This window comes from Dipodomys merriami, unplaced genomic scaffold (assembly GCF_024711535.1).
Source record: "Dipodomys merriami isolate MVZ:Mamm:240054 unplaced genomic scaffold, mDipMer1.0.p SCAF_7, whole genome shotgun sequence".
Lineage (NCBI taxonomy): Eukaryota > Metazoa > Chordata > Mammalia > Rodentia > Heteromyidae > Dipodomys > Dipodomys merriami.
The window spans coordinates 31,574,299-31,592,387 of record NW_027206290.1 but is presented as its reverse complement, the minus strand read 5'-3'; the positions used below and the strand labels follow the sequence as shown (position 1 = coordinate 31,592,387).

Below are 18,089 nucleotides of genomic sequence, written 5' to 3'. Positions count from 1 at the left end.
TATTCTATTTATTCCAGAGGATAACTCCACATCTTGTACCAGTTTGTCTTTAATTAGCTAAAACTTCTTGGTCCTTGAATCTAAGCAGAAAATACATATGGGTCAAACCACAGAGTGTAGGCCATGCTCCTTGGTTACAAACATTCACACAGAACCTACCTTCTAGATCTGCTATGGAAGACAGGTCTCCTGGCAGAATAATTAAAAGTCAGCAGTGAACAGTTTAATTTAGACTTCTCTTTTCTAATAGATACCTCAACTTCTTCCTGGTTTCTAAACAAATCAACAAGAGGTAACTTGGAAGAACACTTTACAAATGTTTGTCTTAGAGGAGGGAGGAAATAGCAACTCTTAAAAGCAACATGTTCCACAGCTGTTTTTTATTGAGGATAGATCTGGTTACATTTATCTTAGAATGTTTTCAAGTTAAAACACTTCTGGCAAGTCTAAGTATACTACTTCTTGGGGCCACTCACCTGTATCTTAGAACCAAGTCAAAACAATTTTCTGAAACCCATGGCCTGGATAGGGATCTCCTCCAAATAAGACAACTTTCTTAATGCTCTTCTTCCTAAGCTTCCAACAAAGCCATTAGTACTTACCCCAACTTAATTCCCAGGCCCAGAGATTGTTCCCAAACTTCATACTGTTTAGGGCTAGAGAAAAATACACTTGGTGCATCTACACAAATGGCTTATTTTTATCTCATGGAAACTTTGTGTATAAAAGTTCTTTATTATATAAAATGGCCATAAGAAAGCTTAAAACCAAATCTATGCCACATAGCCTACTGTCTTTGTCTTCTTTTGCTTCATTTAAAACTTAAGTTTATTCAATACTATTGAATTTTATCTTGATAAGCCATCATGAATTATTTTGGTAATAAGATCAGAAACAGGCATGCAATACTGTTTTGTTGCACTGCAATCTTAATTCTTAAAATACTTAAGTCGGAAGAATGTAAAAATATTCCAGGTTCATCCCTAGCAATTTATGGAGGGCAAACGGAGTAAGTCCCAGGGAAATATATTCTCTTCAAGATCAGAGTGCTAGGAAATAGCTGATCTGGAACTCCAAAACAGCTCTTCTGAACCTAAGGCATCCATGACCCTTCGGATTACACTAATTGCCCACCATAGATTACATCATCAAAGCCAGTTTCCTATTCTAAGCAATTCAGTCCCAAATTATTGTTTCAGCCATCTCGAAATAATGGATACTTAACAAAATCAGAGGCAAACAAAGATAAATAGGTCTCCAAATAATACGTGAAATTATAATGAAGTGCCAAAAATCCTATATAATTTAAGTCTGTTTGTGGAAGGCATAAATTCCTGTTCATATCCCTAAGTGGGCAGAGACCATAATATACTTTTGTTGTTGTTTTTTTTTGTTTTCTGTTTTTGGGTCCGGTCGTGGGGCCTAAACTCTGGGCCTGGGCGCTGTCTCCCAGCTCTTCAGCTCAAGGCTAGCACTCTACCACTTGAGCCACAGCACCACTTCCGGCTTTTTTCTTTTTCCTTATGTGGTGCTGAGGAATTGAACCCAGGGTCTCATGTATGCAAGGCAAGCGCTCTACCACTGAGCCACCTCCCCAGCCCCCATAATATACTTTTGTATAAAGTGCAAGTAAACAATAACCACAATAAAGTGAATGCAGTTTTGTTTTAACATAACACAGTATGGGCGGAACAAAAGGGCAAATACTGTTTGACTCCATGTTATATGAGGTATCTTAAATAGTCATTAACCAGAAAGTAGAATGATAGGTACTAGGGGCTGGAGAAGGGAAAGAGGGGAAACAGGAATTTGAAATCAGGAGGTTGAAAATAAGTTCTGGAGATGGACAGTGATGATAGTTCTACAATGGGAAGGTACTTGATGCCACTGGACTATATACTTTAAATTGTGTTATATTTTACCACAATAAAAAAAATAAATGTACTCATACTTTTGCAGATAAAAGAACGAATAAAAGCAGTACAATAATTGTCTTAACAGTAATATAAAAGACACATTTACTTGTAACAGTTCCTACTTTGATAATAAATATCCAGATCATCCCCCAAATATCCAGATCATCCCCCCCTTCCCCCAGGTGAGACAACAGCATTCAAACCCCACTCTCTACTTGGAGATATGCCGTAGACCAAAGTGTGCTGGCCATGCTGGGTGGAGAAGGTGGTGAAGGGTGAAGAGCTCTTACCTCCCACTGCCCTCTCTACCCGGCACAGCCCCCGGAGCACAGATTCCAGCAGGGCTTCGGTGTTGGGCCATGGACTGCAAGTGTGCCAGAGCCTCTGGTGGTCCTGCTTGGTAAAAGTGTGGAGACATTTCTGTGAGGTTAAGACAAGCCTATTGGAGACTGTGGAAGGGAACTTTCTTGCCTTCTGGCTATGAAAAAGTACCAGTATTTATAGAAATAAAGAATTACTGAAATGTTAAAAGCAAAGACCTTTTCACCCTGCTTCATAAACTTTAGAACAATTTATACATCAACTTCATTTCATGTCCTCAAAATTAATACAGGGAAGGTGAGGTTGCAAGAAAGCTGCCAGCTACAATGAGAATACACTTGTTTGTGCTGCTGTAGATACCACGTAGCAAGAAGAATATTCGACCAGAACCAGAGACTATTATTCCTAGAAGAAATGCCTAGTCCATCTGTACATAATGCATGATTACAAACTGAAAGAGATTTGTATAAAATTTTGTGGCTAGTGGAAGCAGGGGGAAAAAAATCAGAACCTAGTATTCTCAACCCTATATGATTCTCAATGGTCTCAAGTCCTTTCTCCTGCATGTCCAAGGACAAAAACGGAAAGAACTGGCAATTTCTTGAGTCATGTCTACTGGGAATCTCTTACATATAAAATAAGCTTTTTAGTTAAAATGTCTGGATAATATAAAAAACACTGAGGTGGGGTAAGAGTAGGTAGAGGACAGAAGATAAACCAGGTTATTTACAGAATTTAATATTCCAGCTGTCAAAGACCTTATACTGAGGATGAATACACTGAAACAGTAGGGTACCTAGCAATGTATTAATACTTCTAATGTCTTATTATTTTTACCTTGTGATTCTCACAACATTCTGGGAAAAGAAAACACTAGCACTGGGCAGACTCCCATTTGACCCCTCAATATGTGAGAGCTAGGCACTTCTGCTTTACTCACCAACTAGAACATGAAGATGATCACATATAGGAACTTGATCACAAAACTTTTTTCAAATCAGTAATTTAATGTGCCTATCTTTCAATTTTCACTGCATAAATTCCACAAATGAATTATATGTTTGTATATCCCAAATTTCTTGTCTTGATTTTATATTAAAAACTAGACAGTCTATATATAAAACACAGGAATGCTTTTTGACCAAACAGTTCTTGTACTTTTTTTTTTTTTAAGTAGAAGGCACTTTAAGACCTGTGTAAGAAGTCTTTATTTTTTTTTTTTTAACAAAAAGTAACTAATTTGTTGATTTTTTCCCCCCTGTCCAGTACTAGGTTTGAACTCTGGGCCTTGTGCCTTGCTCGGCTTTTTCACTCACAACTAGCATTCTACCACTTCAAAAATGCCTCCGCTTCTGGCTTTTTGCTGGTAAGCGGATACAAGTCTCTTAGATTTGTCTGGCTCCTATCCATGATTCTGAGATTTCAGCCTCCTGAGCAGCTAAGAGTATAGATGTAAGCCACCAGTGCAATACTGTAGTTATTTAATGTTCATTTATATTCAGTTTCTTCAAAATTGGTCCAGAGTGGCTGCATCAAAATAACTGGATCAATTTATTTTAAAATATACATTCCCTGGACCTGACTTCAGTATTTTAGTTTAATGGAGTTCAGAATCTGTTTAAGTCAACTGCACACCCTAGGTATCTGATGTTATACACATTCCTTATTACTTCGGATTTCTACAAAGACTGAGTCATGACAGGCTCAGGCCTGGCATAGTGTCAGAAATAAAAAACAAAAGCAAAGAAACAACCCCTGCCCCCCCATATATATCTGGGCACTAGTGGTTCATGCCTATAATCCTGGAGGCTGAGATCTGAAGAGTCACTGGTTGAGACTAGCCCACAATCTTTGACATTCCATTTCTGAAATAACCAGAGAATGGTCAGACTGAAGATGTAATTCAAATGGCAGAGTACAAGCTGGGCAAGGAAATACAAGACCCTGAGTTCAAACCTTGGTACTTGAAAAAAAGAAAAAGAAAAACAAAACACACCATACTGTCCTGCCCTGACTTGTTCTGAGGTATGTTGTACTCAGCAGAAATAATCCATGAAAGGTCATGACAAAATTGGGTCAGTGGGTGGGAGAGGCATTTTATAGCTAAAGATAAAGGAAAAAAGAGATTATAACCATCTTGGAAGTTAACTCCCTTGCATGCAGAAAAACCTTCCTTTTACTCCCTAATAATCAACAGTAAAACCAAATTTCAGTGTCAAGCCTCTAGATACAACCTGCTTTGCTCTTGTTAGAGCAATGTAACAGAACATGATGGTCATAAAGTTATATAGAGAGCTGAGCCGGTCAGGTCAGATTTCTGGCTGAGAAGAACACAACAATTACCTGGCAGTACAGACAAGCTAAAATGAACTAAAAAAAAAAAAAAGTCTATATACATATGAAATGGAATGATTCCACAGGAGTAACACTGAAGGATATTAGATGCTCATTTTGTTTTGATTAGAAGACTATTTATTTTTGGCTGCTGGTTTTTTTTTTTTTTTTCAATATCTGGAAGGGGGAGGGGGGAATCAAAGCTAAGTTTCTAATTGGAATTAGGGACTAAGTTTACCTTAATGTAACTGAAATACAGCAAGGAGTTCTGCAACAGGAAATTCTGCAACTGTGTCATAAATGGTAAGCAAAAACACACACATATGAAGTTAACTAAGTTACAGCTACAAAGCAGAAAACAGGAGGCAGGATATAAGAATATAGAGGGCTACTGAATGAATTAGAAAAGCCAGCAAGTTACTTTAGTCTAAAAATAATCTCAAATGTACAAATAACAAGTAGAGCAATAAGAGAATTTAAAACAATCCAAACCAGAAAATACCAAAAAATGTTTGGGTTACTTATTCTACGACTAGAATATTGAGAAAAATAGCATCCATAGTGAAAATAATGAAATACTGATCTGCTGATTTAGAATTGAAATTTCAAGAGGAAAAATATCACTTCAACATCACCTATAAATAACTACAATGATCTTTTTGGATTTTCACACCATTACAAGGTTGAACTCATGAAGTTAGGGAAGCTTGTCCATTAAGGAGAATGCCTCCTATTCACCCAAGGTTTTCTCAGGTTTTTCACCCAAGTGCATCAAGAGGAAATGTACAAAAATATCTACAAAATAAAGCTATTTGTTGCAATCTTTCCTGATAAGTGTCTATTTACTGTTCTTTGTTCATTAAACTTTAATTTTCTTAGTGGTGCTGACTTAGATGGTCCAAAGGTCTAGCCACCTAAATTAAAAAACATTATCTATCACCAATTTCCAGCATTCTCCAGAGAAAATATACTGCAACTATCACTTTTTTATTCCTCTAGACCAAGAGGTTTGAGGTTTCATTCTCACATTCTGGCTTTGCTATGAGAAAAGGTTTTTATTTTAAAATTGAAATTAGTGACTTTGAAAGCCTAGCTGATCTGATTCAATTTCTATTTTTTAATAATAGATTACCAGCTTGCCAGCCAAGAATCAATCTCCTTGAACAGGTTCAGGTGATTAGGACATCAACCATTTTTTAAACTTAAAACTGCATGCATCCCTATATCTGAAAGACATGTGTATTTAGATAAGGGTGATCTTCATGAAAAAGTGGGAACTACTATTGTTCATTAAATAGAATGGCTTAAAAAAACCCAACATATTGAGCTGGGTGCTTTATTATTATTACAGGCTCATCCCAGTAATCCTAGCTACTCAGGAGGCTGAGATCTGAGGATTGAGGGCCAAAGCCAGCTCTGGCAGGAAAACTTGTGAGGCTCTTATTTCTGATTAACCACCAAAAAAGGCAAAAGTGGAGCTGTGGCTCAAGTTGTAGAGCACTAGCCTTTAGCAAAAAAGCTCAGGGACAATGATCCAGGCCCTGAGTTCAGCTCACAGGACCAGCACAAAATAACCTAAAAAAACCATCCAAAGACAAAACGAAACTCCCAAAACACATTGAATAAGCATATGCAAATGAAACCCATTGTAAAGTAAAATTAACTTTATCTATTATTTTATATTACCAATATCACCCCATTAAACCCAGAGGACAGAAAAATTATGAAAAATGGTATTTCACCAACTGTCATTTCCAGATGATGCTATATTAAAGAATATAAGGAAAAGATGTATTCAAAATGAGTACTATGTATCAACTCTTAATTACATTGTGGGCATTAAGTCAAACACTGATCAAAGCTGTAATTTTCATTCTTTCAAATCCAGTTTTCCTACCCCTAAAGAAAATTTTGACTGATACATGGCTCAATGATAGGTGTGGCCTAGCAAGCATGAGACCCTAAGTTTAAACCCTAGTAATGGGAAGAAAAAAAAAAAGTTAGATATAATACAGTTACACCATCTACACAGTAATGATTTTCCAAAAAGAATAAGAACTTTAAAAAGTATCAACAAAGGCATTGGATTGCTGTGGCTTACTTCTGATGACCATTTATCTTTTTTCTTAACAAGTAGAGGATCATATATATAAAAATCCCAATCCAAAAAGATTGGACCCTAAAGGCACTGCTCAAGCTACTGATACAGCATGCTCAAAGTGTACTCTCTGCATTCACTTTCTCCCAATGGTTCACTCAATATTTAATGACGTTTGTTTCATACTGCACAAAAGACCTACAGGCTAAGGTGAATATAGATCTTCACATAGGCAAAATGTAAATCTGGAAGATGGATTTTGACTGAATGTCACTTGGACACAGAGAAAAAAATAAAACCATCAGCCCCAGGTCAAGCTTCAATCCTATTACACCAAGGCTTCCCTAGACTTTCAGAACACCTTTCTACTTGAACCCATTCTTAAGAGGCCAAAGCACTCTGAGTGGGGGCAATAAGAAACAGAAGACGGTATTTCCAGAAAGGACTGGTTACAAACAGGAACAATCCTGGACTCTTTACTCACCACTTTAATACTGCTGCCAAGTATAACAGATTAAAATCTGTACATGCCAAAGTGGAAAAAAGTCCCCAAATGCAAGTTTTGGTAAAAGAATGTACTGACTACAGATTACTACTACAGTTAACATCACTACATTAAAAACAATGGCAAACAGGGATTTGGCACCACATTTACAAAGTAAAAGCATGCACTGTTAATATATTTTAGATGTCTCCCCATGAAAAAGGTCATGAAGATGGAAAATAAGTTGCAGGCACCCTGTACAAAACTCCCTATGATTGAGACAAACAAGCAAGAGTCAATGTGGTCTATTTAAAAGATAAGTAGCAGCAAAGTCACTGGTTCTGTTTGGAATTTAGCAAACTGCATTTCTAATCAACAGCTGCCCTGGATGTATCTGTAACCAAGAAGCTGACTTTATCATACATTAGCATTCACCTAATAATTTGGTAAATAGCATAAACAAAGTTAATCTTCCACTGGAAGCTTAGAGAGCTAGAATCTTATTGCAGAACTTTCCAGTGTCAATACTGTTTAGAAACCATCATGGTACTCTGAATAGGATAGTAACAAATTTAATCCAAAAAAGCTGTATTTATAGCCCTAATAACTGGGAATTTTAAGAATTGTGGAAATATTCTATCTTGACTACACCAAGAGTTAAAAACAAAGAGTTCCTACTAAGAGGAGTATTTTCAAGATGATCTGGTCACATAATGTGCATAGTTAAGATTCTTTGTATTTTAATAAAGATTCTTTTGCAAACAAAGAAGTAAGGTTTAGTAGAGTTATTCTTCTCTGGATGAGAAAAAAACTTTAGAAATGAAATACCAGTGATTTGTTAAAGAAAATAAAGTAAGCTACATATTTAAGTTCTGGAATGCAGCACCTCAACTTCATATATGCCCTAAACATTTGTGATTACAAAATCCAAGTGATGTCTTGATGATCCAATCATACTTTAAAGTTGTTCCAATTCCAATGTCTGACTTGAGCATCTCATGTGATTTTAAAAGTTCCCTAATACAGAAGATTGTGCTAAAGAGTGCTAAGATTCTGCATGCTGCTGCCATTCCCTGGTCCCGTCATGCTTTCAGCTGTCCCAAGAGACAGCAAAAGATGTCTGGTCTCAACACTCCACACTGTAGTAACTAAAAAAGAACAACATTTTTAATTAGAAAAAATTACAAAGCCAGGAGACAATACTATAGCACTGTAACTAAGTTATCTGAAGTTTTACCTTTTACTAGCATCCACCCTTTTTAATAAAGTCCACATTCCTTTAGGTTGTTTTTAATGATGACATCTGTAACAGCATCAAAAACAAACTGCACATTTTTGGTGTCTGTGGCACAGGTAAAGTGAGTGTAGATCTCCTTGGTGTCTTTTCTTCTATTCAGATCTTCAAACTGGCACTGTATGTAAGCAGCTGCCTCTTCATATGTATTAGAACCTAAAAGACACAGAATATTATCACTTCATTGCCTGAACTCAACTAAGTCAAGCTACTACTATTTGTTTATGAAGAGAGGTAATGTGATGCAACAGAATATAGGCAGAATTGTTTTCTATAATCACAGATTCTTCATGAGAGCAGACTTCTACTGTTACTAAAATAAAATCATCACACACAAAGATCAAGGAAAATAAGTTTCAGCTGAAAAAGTCTAGTAAGTATAAAAAGAAGACTAGGAAAGTAGGAAGGTACATTTCTAGAGAAAACAATTGTTTAGAGGTCAAAGAGAGCCTGTGCTCCTTGGTGTGATCTTGAAATAAGAAATTCATAAGGGTACCATTGTTCTTTTCAAAAATCATTCCACAGTTTTTATCTTAAGAGTCTTTAGACAATAACTGAAATATTCAAAGGCAAATAATATATGTAAAAGGAGAAGGACTTGTCAGGCGCAGGTGGCTCACACCTGTAATCCTAGCTACTCAGGAGGCTGAAATCTGAGGATCGAGTTTCAAAAGCCATGAAATTCCTATCACCAATTAACCACCAAAAAACCGCAAGAGGTGCTGTAGCTCAAGTGGTAGAGCACTAGCCTTGAACTGAAGAGCTCAGGAACAGAGCCCAGGCCCAGAGTTCAAGCCCCATGACTGACTCCAAAAAAAGGAGAAGGACTTAATTATATACTTTGAAAAGGTGAATTATTTGGTTTGTTAATTATATCTCAATAGAGCTGCCCCCTACCCCCACCCCATCCTGGGGCTTGAACTTAGGGGCTTAGGTATTGTCCCTGAGCTTTGTTTGTTCAAGGTTAGAGCTCTATCACTTAGATCCACAGTTCTACTTCCAGCTTTTTTGAGTAGTGTATAAGAGTCTCAGGACTTCCTGTCCAGGCTAGTTTCAAACCTTGATCCTCAGATCTCAGCCTCCTGAGTAGCTAGGATTATAGGTGTGAGCTATTAGTGCTGGTCCCAGAGCTTGGATTCCTGGTCTGGGTGCTATCCCAATCACTCATCAACTTGTGGAACTAGGGAATCTTTAGAATAGCATTGGAAGCTGGCAGCAAGCCAGGGAAACTCAACAAAGACAATGAAAAACCAAAAGCTATTTTCAGTGATAAGCATAAACATACCAACTAAGTATATAAAGAAGACTAAATAACAACAATTTAAGAAAAGAAATATTAACAAGGTATTCAGAAAACAAAAGACAGCTTTGTTGCCTAAAATAGGTTTAAAGTTGGTTAAAGAGGGCAGGTGAGCAAAAATTGAATTTTATCTGGTATGAACAGATAGTGATATCTACTAAAATCAGGATTGTGAGAATACTTATGCCTAAGAATGAAGACAATGGAGAACAGATGTGGAAATTCACAACAAAATGAATATGATATCAAAAGGTCTTGGCTTCATGTGAAGACTCAAAGCTGGTCTTTCAACATTAATGTCACCCTTTTACTTGTCTTACTAATCTTTCTCCTTTTATAAAAAACTTGGCTACTTTCTATAAAACTCATCCAGTTATTACCTCTTCTGAACAGATTAGTTTCAACTTTCCTGAGAAAAAACAGAGGCTACAGGGGGCTTAGAATATACGTCTTAAAATATATTCTATATATATAGAGAGAGAATATATATAGATATATATAGAATATATATAGTCCAGGTGGACTATATGTACCATCTGTACTTTGTTCTTAAAGATATTTTCATTACTATTTAAGTATCAATGGCTCTATGAAGACTTTTTATTTAAATCATCAAAGTTAATTCACTTCATATACATTTAAAGTGTACAACTTCACAGAATGATGTCGTACAACCATCAACCTATAGTTTCAAAACTTTTCCACATTCCACAAAAACATCCTGTGTTTCTATTAAGTAATCATTCTTCATTTTCTCATGTCCCCTCCTCTGGTAATGATCAATGCCTTTTCTCTGATCTAAAATGCTTTTGGGCTGGGAAAGTAGCTCAGTGGTAGAGCGCTTGCCTTGCATGCCTGAGGCCCTGGGTTCGATTCCTCAGCACCACATAAGCAAAAAGAAAAAGATCCGGAAGTGGTGCTGTGGCTCAAGTGGTAGAGCGCTAGCCTTAAGCTGAAGAGCTGAGGGACAGCACCCAGGCCCAGAGTTCAGGCCCCATAACCGGACCCCCCCCCCAAAAAAAAGCTTTCATTTTGCCTAATGCTTTTATTCATCTTTTAATAGCTCTCTCAATTGCTATTTCCTCTGGAAAAAGACTACACTGACTCCATCAGCATTAACTATTTCTTTAGCTCTACTGTTAACGAATGGTACTGTGGTTCATGCCTATAATCCTAGCTATTTATGAGGCTGAGATCTAAGAATCCTGTTCAATGCCATTCCAGACAGGAAAGCCCCATAAGACTCTCATCTCCAATTAATTACCAAAAAAGCCAGAACTGGAGCTGTGGCTTATGTGGTAGAGTGCTAGCCTTGAGCAAAATAGCTCAGGGCAGCATCATGCCCTGAGTTCAAGCCCTAGGACTGGCACACACACAAATTATTTGAGTGTGCTTCTCTCTGTAATTAGATGTCAATTTGCTGAACACAGTAATTGCATTTATCTTTGTATTTTCTTGAACATATGTCAAATTTTTAATTTTTAGCCTTATCCTCAAAAATGAGGATAGGGGGCTGGGAAGTTGGCTCAGTGGTAGAGCGCTTGCCTTGCATGCCTGAGGCCCTGGGTTCGATTCCTCAGCACCACATAAGCAAAAAGAATAAAAGCCGGAAGTGGCGCTGTGGCTCAAGTGGTAGAGCACTAGCCTTGAGCTGAAGAGCTGAGGGACAGCGCTCAGGCCCAGAGTTCAGGCCCCACAACCGGACCCCCCCCCCCAAAAAAAAAAATGAGGATAGGAATTTAAAATAAACAGGTAAGAATGTCTGAAATAGCACTATAACCTTAATGGATCTTAATTATAGGCTTAACATGGAACTACTTTCATCGAACACTCTACATAAAGATATATATGAATCATCAAAACAAAAAGCACTTGTGGATGAACATCTCCGAAGGGTTAGCCTAATATATGTACCAATAAAATCTTCCATGATCCCCTTACCTGTATATTCTGGATAACAGATTGTTAATGGACTCCTTTTAATTTTTTCCTCAAAGAGGTCTTTCTTGTTTAGGAAGAGAATGATTGAAGTATCTGTAAACCATTTGTTGTTACAAATGCTGTCAAACAGTTTCATGCTTTCATGCATTCGGTTCTGAAAAAGAAACAAAGGATGATGACAGGTCACTAGAAAAAATAAAAACAGATTAAAGTAGAAACAACAATTTGAAAACAGTGAAGACATTCACAGCAACCAATTAGGCACTAACAGGGCAACTTTTATAATTCTGGTGGTGTTGAGAGGTAGGAGAAAGGGTTAACTGACAAAAGGACTTAATCCTGATGCAGTATGGCTGTCACAGGTCTTCAAGAATAAGGCGGGGACAATCAATTCTGGATATCTAATCCCACAGACAGGGAGAAACACTAGATTACTAAGTTTTGGCTCAACAAGAAAATGCTTGTACCCCATCTTCCTAGGAGTTATTTGCCATTTCCTGGTTATAACAGGCAACATACCATTTCTTCATCCTCAGCCAGAACAAGGTCATAGTCACTGAGAGCTACACAGAAGATAATAGCTGTTACTCCTTCAAAACAGTGAATCCATTTTTTTCGTTCTGATCTTTGGCCACCTACATCAAACATCCTGTGTAAAGAAAGCAAGCACAAATTCAGGGAAGTTACATTTATACCTTTCCCTAACGAACTTCTCATTTCTACATATTCAAAAGCTCATTTAGAAAAGATAAAAAAGGAGCACATCAAATGTAGTCACATAATTATCTGATAAAATTATAATGATCTAAATTCTCATTTTAGATAGGTCTCCTCCCTATCGAAACTTTTAATCAATTGTGTCAAATGTCAACAGAATAAGCACTGAAGTAGATTAAAGAAAGGGGAAAAAAAGGGGGAGAAATGAAGAGCTGAGTATACAAGTATACAAGTATAGCTTAAGATCGTCACAATCATTACAACCAATATTTATTGAGTGTTTACCATGGTGCCAGACACTTCCTTAGACATAATTAACTTTTATCTTCATAACCCTTCTATATGTAGTACTATGATTAGTCCCATTACATAAATGAAGATACTAAAGTGCAGGTAAGTTGCCCAGAGGCATACTACTATGAAATGGGGTCAAGGGACCTGGGCCTATGCACTCTTAACTCCAATGTGCACATTCTTAGCCACAGCCCCACTATGCCTCTCAATTCACAACTTCTAAATTAAAAAAAAAAAAAAGAACCAGATTATTTTATAGTAGGACTCTTAAGAACTCAGTATCTTAAAAACAAAATTCTTGATGGATGTTGGTGGCTCATGCCTGTAATCCTACTCAGGAGGCTGAAATCTGAGGATCATGGTTTGAAGCTAGCTTGGGTAGGAAGTTTGTGAGACTTATTTCCAATAAACTCCTCAGAAAAAGCTGAAAGCAGCAATGTGGCTCAAGTGGTAAAGTGCTAGCCTTGAGCAAAAGAAGCTCAAGGACTGCGCCCAGGCCCTGAGTTCAAGCTCCAGGACTGGCAAAAAAACAAAAACCAAACAAACAAAAAACTGAAATTCCTTACCCAGTATTTCCCAACTTCATGTTTTACTTGAACTTAATAATAAGAAAGCCTCAGTTGCTCATCTACTTTATACTGCACTCTAGATGAGTTTTCATAAAGGGAAAGGATCAACTGTGTCAACAGTGTCCTCAGCTACCTCCTGACATGATGGAACACCTGAACTGCTGTCTCATAAAACTGGGTCTGATGAGGATGCAGTCAAATGGCTACTCTTAAGATCTCTATTTGATAATAAGGTGGTTATAAAGGTTAAAGTCCACTATTCTGGATTTCAGTTTATAAGATAGTAACCAAGGCACTAAATTCCAGGAACTTTTTCTCCCAAAGATTGAGAGAAGTAAGATATCATAGGTGATTTCTTAATGTATCTTTGAAATGGACACTCATCTCTTTATGACCCAAATCTTTCCTCTGGGTTGATCTTGTACAGTTCAGTAATATATAGCCTGAATAACAATCACAGAGTGGTCCTAATTCAGGGTCATATTTATAAGTTACTGGAAGCTAACCACATTTATTTTACCAGTTTAGTCTTTCAAGGTACACAATAGTACACCAACAATTCTAGTTCATACTCCCATTTCCTTCTAAAAGCATAAAACTGGTAGAATACTGCGAAGTTCCAAGGCCAATTTTTAGTACATATTAACATTTACAGTATCATATACTATCAGATCAACATTTTATAAACATTACCTCATAACTGAGAGGCAAGTAAGCAATTACACAATGCCTTGCATATGGTAGATGCTCAATAAATGTTTGAATAAATGGATAGTGGTTTTGCCTAGAGAGAAGAGGAAAAGGAAGAAGTGATAGTACTTCATACAAGATATCTCCATGCTGATAATAAAGTGGGTTGGCATTTAAATATTTTGATCTGACCATTGGTTCTGGCATAAAAGATTAGGATTTACCTAACTAATGTTTTGCCTTGATAATATCAACAACAAAAAAACTTCTCACACTAAACAGTTAATAATATATTCATTTTATAAAAAGCTCAATTCTAAAGAATGAACTATCTCAATTGCACAGGATAATCCATGAAGCTTTTCTAGTCTTACTAAATATAAAGAGGCCAATTTATTATAAAAGTATTCAACTGAGCTGGGCACCTGCAATCCTAGCTTACTCAGGAGGCTAAGATCTAGGATTACAGTTCAAAGCCAGACCACACAGGAAATTCCATGTGATTCTTTTTTTTTTTTTTTGGGGGGGGGGGGTCCGGTCATGGGGCCTGAACTCTGGGCTTGGGCGCTGTCCCTCAGCTCTTCAGCTCAAGGCTAGCACTCTAACCACTTGAGCCACAGCACCACTTCCAGCTTTTTTCTTTTTGCTTATGTGGTGCTGAGGAATCGAACTGAGGGCCTCAGGCATACAAGGTAAGCGCTCTATCACTGAGCCACCTTCCCAGCCCTCCATGTGATTCTTATCTCAGATTAACCTGCAAAAAGCCAGAACAGAAGTAGAACTATGGCTCTAGTAGAGCTATGGCTCTGGTCTTGAGCTCAGGGTTAGCTTCCAGGCCCTGAGATCAAGCCCTAGGACTGGCACAAAAATAAGTAAGTTAATTAATTAAAAAATGTATTTTCAACTGATCTTATTCTATACCATGTTTCAAAACTGGCTGGGTATATTAAGATTTTAATACTTATATAGGCACTTAGTAATAATATATAAACCCCATGTGGATTTCACAAATACTGGGGTAGGTTAGGTGCTTTTAGTAAAGAGAAATTGGGAGGATCTGAGATGTCCTAGCTGCTTTTGGTGGCAATAATGCTCAGTTTCACATTCTGCACATAAACATAATGAAGTAACTAAAAAGTAATCATATCAAAGCAGGAATTTTACTCAAAGGTCATAAAAGCAGAAGATCAGAACCAAAAAGACAGTTTTAGTATTTACAAAAGACTAGTAACACAGAAAAACAAGAACTTGATTTAGAATTACCGGAGGTATGAGAAAATTCTTTTAGAGTGCTAGATTTTTTTTTTTTTTTGTCTAAAACAATCACTGTTGACATGTTACTTGACTACTCTAAAATATCTCTATTCTTGAAGTTCATTTTCCATTTCTGAACTATACTAAGTACTTAACAGGGCAAATATTTGCACTAGTTAATCTAAAACCCATGCCAATACTAGCTGTGCCTCATTAAACTTAAAGGGAAATGGAAACAAAAATGAAAAGAGTTATTACTGGGGCTAGGAATGTTGTTCAGTGGTAGAGTGCTTATGAGCATGCACAAAGCCCTGGGTTCAATTCCTCAGTACCACATATACAGAAAAAGCCAGAAGTGGCACTGTGGCTCAAGTGGTGCTTAAGCAAAAGGGCCCAGGGACAGTGCCCAGGCCCAGAGTTCAAGCCCCACAACTGAGGGGTGGGAAGGGAAGAGTATTACCAGTAAGAAAAATCTAATTTAATAATTTAATCCCAGGAATTTAGGAGGCAGAGATTGACATGAGGGCCTGAAGCTAGGCAGGGAAAACAGATTATTGAGACTCCCATCTCAAAAAGTAAGCTGATTGTGGTGGTACACACCTGTATCCCAGCTATGCATGAGACATTGGTAAGAGGATCACTGGCCCTAGGCAAAAATGTGAGACTCTATCAGAAAAATAAGTAAAGCAATAATGAGCTTTGGACGTAGCTCAAGGTATAGACTGTTCCTAACAAGCTTGAGGTCCTGAGTTCAAACCCTTATTAATAAAAAAAAAAAAAAGGCAGAACAGATTTTGTTCTGTTGTTATCCTTCTAAACATTTAATACCTGTTTTGGCATCTAACAAAAAGCAGGTGAAAAGAACAAAATTTTGAATTTAATTCCCTCCAAATGAACAAAAATATTCAATGCTATTAAAAGAATAAAAAGCCTGGGCTCAAAGTTAAGATATTCAGATAATTGCTCATGAATATGATAACAAGTTTCTAAACCAAAGAATAATGCCTAGAGAATTTTCACTTTAAGAGATGCTAACTAAAGGAAAAGATACGTGTGTTAGGTACATCCAGCAAAAAGGCTAGTAACTTACTTGAAATACAGTTCTTTGAAGGTGAAATGGGTTTCCACAATACCTGTGGTCTTCACTCTTGTCCGAAGCACATCTTGCTGAGTTGGAATGTAGTTGGTTTGGGATATTCTATCCAAATCATTTAGGTAACTAAATAAAATATACATTTGTTTTTACCTGATGAAGCCAATTACGTGCACAGCAAGTCAAGAGATTAAACTAGTTCCCTGCCAAAAGTAGACTGTGAACCTGTCACTAAAGTGGCAAAACAAAACCAGTATCTTCAGTATCATGGAATATCATGAGAAAAAAAGTGAATCTAGTACAGCAATTAAAGTAGGCTTTATATATACTAACAAAAGTGGTTTTAATTCTACAGAATTACTCCTTAAAGACAAATCTAAAACTAAAAAACAAAACAAAACAAAACATGGTAGAGCCAGATGCTGATGGCTCATACCTGCAATGGCCAGCTCCTCGAAAGGCTGAAATCTAAAGCATCTCTATACTAGATGGGCCAGCTCAAGCTAAGCTTGGGCCCTAACTAAGAGAACCAGCAGAGAGAGAAAGAGAAAGAAAGAGACAGACAGACAGACAGACAGACAGACAGACAGACAGACAGAGACAGAGACAGAGACAGAGACAGAGAAAGAGGACTGGAGGACTGGTTCAAGTGGTAAGGAGTCAGCCTAGCAGGAATGCGACCCAGTACTGCCCCCAAAACCTTTAATCTCACAAACAGCATGACAACATAAAAAAAGAAAAAAACAGGTACCAGTATAATCCTAGTTACTCAGGAAGTTGAGATCTGAAGATTGCAGTTAGAAGCCAGCCTGAGCAGGTAAGCTCATAAGACTCTTATCTCCAATTAACTACCAAAAGCCAGAAGTGCAGCTGTAGCTCAAGCGTAGAGTGCTATAGCCTTGAGTACAAAAGCTCAGGGACAACACTCAGACTCTGAGTTCAAACCCCAGGACAAGGACCAGCACACACACCAAAGAAAAATTCTTATAATTTAATATGAAATCAACTGTATTCTATATAGGAGAAAAAACAAGCTAAATATTCAGGCATTTAAGCTCACTCAACATGTCACTGGCGTATTTAACCCTTTGATAAAGCATTAGAATATGGCGTCTGAATTGGAGAAAAGAACCATATTCACTATTTCCTAGTAGGACATTGTGGAACATGTCTATCCTGACACTCAGTAAAATGAAGGCAGGATTATGCTGTTGAGTCTGAGGCCAATCTGAAAAAACAGCAAAAATTTGTGAAGAAGAAGACGAAGAGGAGGGAGGAGGGAGGAGGGAGGAGGGAGGAGGGAGGAGGAGGAGGAAGAGGAGGAGGAGGAGGAAGAGGAGGAGGAGGAGGAGGAGGCAGCAGCGGCAGTAGCAGCAGCAGCAGCAGCAGCAGCAGCAGCAGCAGCAGCAGCAGCAGCAGCAGCAGCAGCAGCAGCAGCAGGGTGCCGGTGGCTCACACCTGTAATTCTAGCTACTTAGAAAACTAAGACTGAAGTTTGAAGTCAGCCTGGGCAGGAAAGTCCCTAAGACTCTTGTCGCCAATTAACCAGCAAAAAAGCTGGAAATGGGTCTATGGCTCAAGCGGCAGAGCACAAAAGCTCAGGGATGGCAATAAGCCCTAAATTCAAGCCCCAGGACCAATACAAAGAAAAAAAAAAGAAAAAAAATGAAAAGAGAAGAAAAGAAAGGGAGGAAGGAAAGGAGGAAAGGAAGGGAAGAAAGAAAAGGAAGGATACTTCTTATCTTCATTCAAGATAAGATTGGAGGGTTGGGAAGGTGGCTCAG

At 37.7% G+C, this 18,089-nt stretch overlaps 1 protein-coding gene across 1 annotated transcript in view; it reads right to left on the bottom strand.

Moving 5' to 3' along the window:
- Nucleotides 1–363: 363 nt before the first annotated feature.
- The window catches only part of Gnai3 (G protein subunit alpha i3), a 50,055-nt gene continuing 32,329 nt past the window's right edge, over nt 364–18,089 (bottom strand). Inside the window, exons 5-9 of the mRNA XM_070006214.1 lie at nt 16,303–16,431; nt 12,208–12,337; nt 11,689–11,842; nt 8,391–8,603; nt 364–8,301 (exon numbers count right to left, since the gene is read on the bottom strand). Of these exons, the coding sequence (XP_069862315.1) occupies nt 8,413–8,603; nt 11,689–11,842; nt 12,208–12,337; nt 16,303–16,431 (604 nt within the window). The 3' untranslated portion in view covers nt 364–8,301; nt 8,391–8,412. The remainder of the gene's footprint in view (nt 8,302–8,390; nt 8,604–11,688; nt 11,843–12,207; nt 12,338–16,302; nt 16,432–18,089) is intronic.